General features: G+C 51.8%; 1 protein-coding gene across 1 annotated transcript in view; it reads right to left on the reverse strand.

Annotated features, from left to right (window-relative positions):
• LOC114701834 (death associated protein) overlaps positions 1-7,687 on the reverse strand; it is a 54,239-nt gene extending 46,552 nt beyond the window's left edge. The window contains exon 1 of the mRNA XM_028882031.2: positions 7,547-7,687. Within this exon, the coding sequence (XP_028737864.1) occupies positions 7,547-7,601 (55 nt within the window). The 5' untranslated portion in view covers positions 7,602-7,687. The remainder of the gene's footprint in view (positions 1-7,546) is intronic.
• Positions 7,688-7,915: the final 228 nt, after the last annotated feature.

The following is a 7,915-nucleotide window of genomic DNA, read 5'->3' on the forward strand; positions in this document are numbered from 1 at the left end:
AGACTGACTACGAGTGAAGAGGGCTATGCCATGAAGACAAAGAGAACTGGCAACGGATGTCAAGGTGACACCGGAAACGATCACATCCCTGGAGGCGCCACTGGAACAGCCTGCCCACTCTTCTGCACAGCCCATGGTGCCAGAGCTCAGCCACCTAGCATTAGCACTTGCATTTAATTCAGTTTCCAAAAACAATTAACTCCATTAATCCACCCCAGTATGTCTGTGATTGATGCAGCAATAAAAAGTGGCAATGTTAATAATAACTCAAGGCTGAGGCAGATTGATTTTAGCTTGCAAGGATGCCAAAAGTTATGACAGCATGTTGCATGGTTCTCTCAGCTTATCGAGGATTCTGTTTGAAAAACTAGAAATCTGTAGAATCATTTGCAAATCTAGGTTGTTTCTTTCCTTTTCTTTCTTTCTTTTCTTTCTTTCTTTCTTTCTTTCTTTCTTTCTTTCTTTCTTTCTTTCTTTCTTTCTTTCTTTCTTTCTTTCTTTTTTTGAGACACTTGAAAAGGAAAATTCCAGATTTTTGTTCTGCGGTTGTTACTGAAATCAGAGATTCACATTTGGAGCGCGGCAGCTTCCTTAGGCTGAGTGTAATGCCGAGGTTAAGGACTGGATTCTGGGCCTCCAGGTCCCAACTCCAGCTCTGCCTGCACTTGTGTGAATGTGTGTACTCGTGTGTCTGTCACTCTCTGTGTCTCAGGGCCTTCTCTCTGTGAGGAAAAGAATGGCAATGTTCCTCCCTTGCGGAGACATCTGAGGATAACTCAATTAGCTCCGGAGGCATCTCCTGAGAGTGCCTGGCATATACGATATGCTCCACTCTACCAAGTGTGGACTGAAGTGAGAATTCAGAGCTCAGAAAGACCTCCTGTGCTCAAATTCTGTCCTCACTGTGGAGGTAACAGAACCCATAGGGAAGGGGGCCACTGTGGTGCTGACATGTGATGGCTGACAATCAGTGGGCCTTCATCACAAAACCACTGCTAGGTAAGGACACTTCCAGAGACTCTCAGATCCTGGGTGATTATGCCACGCTGGCCTGTTTATTGCCACGATGTTCTAGGCACCGAACTAACCACACCATCACACTTTCGTCACCCTGTGCTTGGGCCCGGTTTCCCCCAGGGGCACAGCCTGTGAGAGGCACAGCTGAACCAGACAGAGCTAGACGATCTTGGTCCTTAATCACTGGGAACCCTTCCAACCAGAGTGTGCAGAGAGACTGTGGTCAGGTCTTGATCGTTAGCTCAGCTGTAGGAGGGAAGAAAGTTTGCAATAAAAAAAAAGCAGCAATCTGTGGAACAACTTCCTGCCCAAAGGGAAAGAGGGTAGAGGAACCTTCCTTTTGTCAGACTGGCCCCGGAAGCAAATGGAGGGGCCTGTGACTACCTGCCATCCCTGGCCGAAGTTCCCCTCAGCTGTTATAGTGCCAAGTGTCAGAAGGAGTCACTGGCAGTTATTGCTAAGGCTCAACAAGAGGCTGGGAAGATCTGTAGCAGGACGGTAGACAGAGGACAGAAAGGTCTTCTAGGATCCTGCAGGCCACTGGGCGCAGCGTCTGATAGTGAGTGGATTTAGCTCCTAATAACACACTGATGTCTCTAAAGCTTGAGTGCAGATCTCAAAACATGTTGTGTAAGGGCAGCTGCCTTTGTTCTTCCTTGAGAAGGGCTGCTGAGATGTTCTCTAGAAGGAGGCTAATCCACCCTTAAGAGATGAAGGGTTCTGACGACTGTTTTGGTGAGGAGAACACAAGAAAACAACCAACGTGCTGTAGGTTAGAATTAGCACGGGCCGTGCCCTGGAGAGGCTCATAGGCAAGGGGAGGTGGAGTTGGACCTCCCCTAGGGTATGTGGGGCAGGAGCTTGAAATAAAGGGATCAGGGATGCAGCCTGTCTTCATTCAGAGGCATGTCTCTACATTGCCGGGCAAGGAAGGGGCCTCCCTTCAGTGGATGCTCATGCAACTCAGAGTGTGAGCTCTGGAAGGAGAAGGTGGAGAATGAAAGAAGAAGGGGAAGAACCGTGTGTGGACACTGGGTGTTGGTGTCTGGCCTATCCACTGTCAGCTGTGGGGATCCCAGCGAGAACCCTGTGCCCCAGACCATGCAGAGTCCCAACAGAGGCTCTCTGTGATATGTGCTAAAATGATAAGCCCCTCCCCGACGCCCTGATCCTGTACCTCAGACAGCTCCTCACTAAGGACGCTGAGAGGAGAATGAAAGAAAGCAACACTCTGCATTGAGGACTCAGGCTGCTGAGGTGCTAAGTGATTTAAGCCACACAGGCAACTCCTTTCATTTTCCAGGGCGGAACTGAAGTTAAGAGACCGGGTGTGATCTAGGGAGGTTGTGCTCATCTTCCTCACCACCGTGTCTGAGTGCAGAGGCAGCCGCACAGCAGCCTCATGAGTCAGAAGAGAAAGCAGGACCCCCTGCTGGAGGCCCAGGGGAGAACTGCCATCAGCAATCCTGGAGGCAGGGACTGGTAGGTATTGGTTGACGCCACTTCTGGATGCTGTTGCGATGGGCTCAAGACCATCCAGCTGGGTCACGGGCAACAGAACGTGGAAAACTGTGGTGTTACTTTTAATGTTACTTTTAACGTTACACTATAATGTCCCCTCTCCCCAGAACTTACAAATGTGTTCTATGACAAGGCGAGATTAAGGTTGCAGATGGAATTAGAAAGCTAGTCATCTGAATTTAAGACTACTCTTGATTAGCCAGGTGGACCACGCCATCCGCAAGGTCTTCAGATATGAAAACAGGAAAGAGAAGAGTCAGGGTCACAGAAAGGGGCCACAGACCAAGGCATGTGGGTGAACTCGACATGGAGAAGGTCCAGAAAGAAGGCTCTCCCCAAAGCCCCAGAGGACACCGGCCCCGCTCTCATCATTGGGATACCTACTTTGGACTCTTCACAGGCTGGGCAAGAAGAAAGAACTGAATTATTTTGCATTTACTGAGATTAAAAAAAAAAAAGCAAAGCAGTATGACTGAAAAGAGCAGAGGGCACTCTTCCCCCACTTGACTTTAAATAAACACAGTCGTTTGTGTGGTGTCTTTAAGTCCACAGTGGTTCACAACAATAAGCTTACTATGATGACCTGCAGCAGTTAGGGAGACTAACCCGGCACAGCAGAGGCACCCGTGCAGACACGGCAGCACCGTGGGGCAGCAAGTGTCTGGGACTTCACACTGCTCCTTGTTGGAGGTTCCACGGGAGAAAAAGACACTTGGATTGACTTCTTCGGCTCACTCACTGTACCTAAAGGGACTGTTTTTAAAAAAGTGAATATTCTCTATGTAAACAAAAGGATGTCTGAGATATGGATGGGAGATGGCCACCAACCCATGTCAGGCCACAGGGCATTGGCTGAAACAAATAGGACACCCACAGAAGGTTCCAGAAGGGGAGGATAGCCAGCGCTGTCTTAGGTACAGAGGAAGCAGCCATAAGTGCATAAGGAATGCTAGGTCAACCCTGATAGAAGCAACCAAGAGAAACCGGTCACGAAAGCATCGTCTGCCCCATGGTATGCTGGGAGTGTCAACCTGGGCTCAGTGACGGGGCTCACCGGCTGAGCATGAGAACTTGCTTACCACGGATAGGACCGGATCCTATCCTGTCCTACCATGCAATAATAATCGCTGCAATACAAGGCAGGTTCACTTTCCATCTCTAGCAACAGAACAGTCTGGATCATCCAAAAACTTCCTGCAAGAAAGTACTTCAGGGTCAATTATCATCCACAGGCTTGAATGCACCCTGAAGCCGTGTCTGAATGATTAATGTAATGGAGCCGAATTATCTGTGTTACCAAAAATAGCAAGCGGTTTGTTTCCCGCTGTACTCGACATAAACAGTCACGTTTATGTTTTCATTTGACTTGGTTCTGTGGGGGATGTGAGAACAACTTTCAGGAAGAAAAAAAAAAACCTTACAGAACATCAGCAACACTCGATGGGATCCCATTATCAGATTTATGAAACCTGACTTGGAGTTCGGGCTCCCCTGGGCAATGGGTGCATGTGGTTGGGGCCAGAGGCCTGAAATGTGTATTTGCCAAGCAAATCTTTATCCAGTTCACATGGGGACGGGCGGGGACGAGTACTCGGGTGTCGTCTGCGCAGCTGGGAAGGCCATGGACGCTGTTAGTACTGACCGGGGCTTCTTCATACTGTGCTGTCTTGGTGACAGCCTTGACAGTGAATGGGCTCACCCCCACTTCCCTGCACGCATTCTTTGGCGAGGAGGAGGAGCAGCGGCTCAGGCTACAGCCAGGGCTGACGGGCTTGCTCTCAGGGAGATGTGTGCGGAACCCAACGAAGCGCCACCCGTCGCAGGAAGGCCTCTGCGAAACACCTTCCTTCCATCCTCCTCTTCGCAAACCACCTCAAGCATCTCACAGTTTAGGAGTGGCATCTGCTGAGTGCCGAAGACTGTCAGGCTGCTGAGGTCCTTCAGACGGGTCTCCCCGCCCCCGTCCCCCCATAACTAGCTGCTCTTAGAGGTTAGCCAGTCACCCCAAATGGCTCCGCCTATTGATTGAAATGGCACTGCCCACAGTATCCTGACGGTAGGCCACTGCAAGGAACGTGCCTAGCACTTCCATACTGGCTGGTCTGTCCTTACATTGACCAGCCTCTGGTTACCGTTTCCACCGTTCTGAATATTCACCATCAAGCCACCTGTGCAAATGAGGATACAGGGAGACCCTCAGGCATGCTGTCAGGGGGTGAGGTAGGCGGGCGGGGACAGGCCCTGGGGAAACTTTGCTGGAGCTGTGCCTCACTCCAGGTACTCTGCCATCCCCCGAAGGTAAAGATGTCAGTGAGCTTGGAAGCCAGGAGAAGAGCGGGAGAGAGTAGGAGGTGGGTGTAAGGGGGAAAGTGGGCACTGAGAGGCTGGAGAGGCCAACACAGAGAAGACACAGAGAGGACAGCAGAGGAGTCGTGGTGAGAGACCTTTATTATTTCCAGTTAAAGATGTAAGCGCAAGTCCGTTACACATAATCGTGAGCACTTAATGGCAGTGTTCCCGACGTTCTGACTTACGGAACTGCGTCCTTGGCAATCCTTTATTATTCTTTACTAGTGGGTGGCCCTTTCTTCTTTTTTTTAAAAAAAATATTTATTCTGCAGCACTGCTGCTCTCTGGTACAGCCAGATTTAAAAAATAAATAAATAAAATAAAAAGCACACTCCAGCCTCCCTGTCGCAGAAAGGCTGTGTGTCCAGGAACTTCTGTAGATCGGGAGGAACACGCACAGGAGGGGTCCTGCTGGGAAGCACAGCCTGCTACCAGCACCTGCCCACCCACACCTCTGGGCTCACAGGTCTAGCTGGCCTTGGGATACGGGGCATGTGACATAGATCGTTCCATTACTGCTGGACTTTTGGGTCAGGTGAGTTAAAGGGCTGGCCCTAAGGTCACCTGAGTCTATCTGTTTGATTAACCAGAGGAACAAACAGACAAAGGAAGAGAGTTACCGCCCAAGGCCTGAGCCCAACCAATGGCTAGCCCAGAGGAAGACCATTTGGTCCAGCCTCTAATGTCAGGCGAGGAAGCCTGGAGTGCCCCGAAAGCCCAATGGTCTGCCTCAAAAGTCTAAACTCGGAGGGAGCGCAAGGGCACTGCCCCACAGACACAGACAAGGTGGTTCTCTCTGGAGACACAAGGTATCTCATTTCTAACTCAAAAGCCCGTTTGCAAACCCAGGAAAACCAGCGCTCGCCAGTTTCTCCTGTATGTACCTTTTCTTCCTCTGACCTAAGATGTGCGTGTGGAAGTCTCTACCTGCAATTTAACTAGTGCTGTTCTGACTCGACGTCTTTCTAACAGGCACACAACCATGAAATCCTTATCCTGGGAGATCAATAGCACCAGGCCCATGGCCTCTGCCTGGGATCCTGAAGTGTGGGTCATGCCAAGCAGCTCAGATCCTCAGGCAGGTGGACTCAAACTGCTCCTTTAAGAATTAAAGGTCAGGGTTTTCCTTAACGAAATCTTTTTTTGTTTTGTTCTGCCTTTTTTTTTTTTTACAGAAAAAAATTTTTTTTTTCATACAATATAGTCTGGTTATGTTTTTCCCCTATCCCAACTCCTCCCCAATTTCCTTCCCCACCCAACTTCACACTTTTTCTTTCTTTTAAAAAAGCACAAAATTAAGAAACTCTCTCTCTCTCTCACACACACACAACCACAAAACCAGAAACCAAAATACACAAGCAAAGGACTAATAAGACTAGTAACACAAATAAATAAATAAACAAGTAAACAAATAAATAAGCCCAAACAAAGCAACACAAGACAGGACATCCTCAAAAACACCACCGAGTTCATTTTTGCCTTGGCCATCGACCTCCCGGGCGTGGGCCCTGCCCTGAAGTGTGGTTTATACCCTCAGTGAGACTCCATTGGGGAGGACTAAGTTTTCCTCAGCAAGCCTGTACCTGTGTCCTGCTGATCTGGTTAGGGGTTGGAGCCAGGGTCTTAAACCATCCACGGGTGGTTTTGTTTTGTTGGAAGTGAGGGTGGAACCCAGAGCCTTACATACTCGATTCTGTGATGGTTTCCACCACAGCGGGATCCTTTTCTAACTCCTAAACCCAGGTGGGTCAGTTGAGAGGCGCTGTCCTAGTGAAAAAGGCCTTTCTCTCTGCTGTAACTCCTGTCCTTCAGTGGGGGGCCAGCAGCTGGAAGCGTGTGACTTCTTACAACAGAAAGGTGACACGTTCCTCTAAGGTTTGCTTCGAGAAGCCCTGGTTTATAGCACCCGCACGTGCAATCAAGACCTGGAGGAGCCAAGCAGACTTGGCTTCTGGGACCCGCGGCCTTCGAGCCGGCTCTCCGTGGGGCTTCCACAGGCATCACCGCCACCTAACTCCACCAGCGTGGCAGCCAGGGAGGAATAAACAGGAACTGAGTGGAGGCAGCGCCCAAGGCGCACAAAGGTTGCTTGCCACTTCCTAAGAAAGGTTGCTCTTTCCTGGACTTAACTGCTTTGGCTTAGAAGTGGAGGGTTTGCTTTTAAAAAAACGTTATTTCAACCACTTTCGAGAGCAAGCTGGATGAGAAAAGAAAATGTGAGCAAAGGAAGTCATGCCGGGTGATTAACGATCAGAATTATTTCCGCTCCTTTGGTCTGTCAGTGTGAAGTGCTGTCAGCCCACGATTAATCATCACGACATAACACTGCCTTTTAATTGTTGGGGGACTCCCCGCCCCCCTCCCGCTCCCCGAAACATCTGTGCAAGCTCGGTAGAAACTGCCTACGTCTGAGTTTGGAGTTGTACAACTGCGCTGAGCGCGGGCACCTCGCGGCTGGCCGGCGGCGACTCCGGAGGTGGCTACGTGTCCCGGTCGGGGAGGGCTGGATCCTGCGCGCCCCGGGGGTCCGCTCACCTGCGCCCCCGGGGTGCACGCTCACCTGCGCGCCTGCGCATCGCACTGGGACGGGGACCCGGGGACCCCGATCCTGCTCCGCCCCCGCCCGGCGCCCCGAGACAAAGTGCAAACCAGTCAGTACCGGCGGGCGGGTGTCCAGCTTTGGTCTCCAGCTTCCCTTCTGGAGGCGAAGACATGGCGCCGTTGGCTTTCTGCGGGGCGGCGGCGGCGGGGCGGGTAAGCGGCTGTGCGCGCGCGGGGCCCCGGGGAGGAAGGCGGGAGGCGTGCGCGCGGGCGCTCGCTCGCTCGGGGACGCGCACTGCCCGCCTAGGGGGGCCGAGGGCGTGGCTCCGGGCGGCGGCGTGGCACGGCCCCGCCCACTCGTGCTGGGCGAGCCGCCCCGCCCGGCCCCGCCCGCCTATCCCTGTGGCGCATGCGCAGCGCGGCCAGCGCCACGTCTCTCTCTTGCCCGCCCCGGCCGCTGGCGGGGCGCGGTGACCAGGCGCGTGTC

The sequence above is a fragment of the Peromyscus leucopus genome, chromosome 11, assembly GCF_004664715.2.
Source record: "Peromyscus leucopus breed LL Stock chromosome 11, UCI_PerLeu_2.1, whole genome shotgun sequence".
NCBI classification, from domain to species: domain Eukaryota; kingdom Metazoa; phylum Chordata; class Mammalia; order Rodentia; family Cricetidae; genus Peromyscus; species Peromyscus leucopus.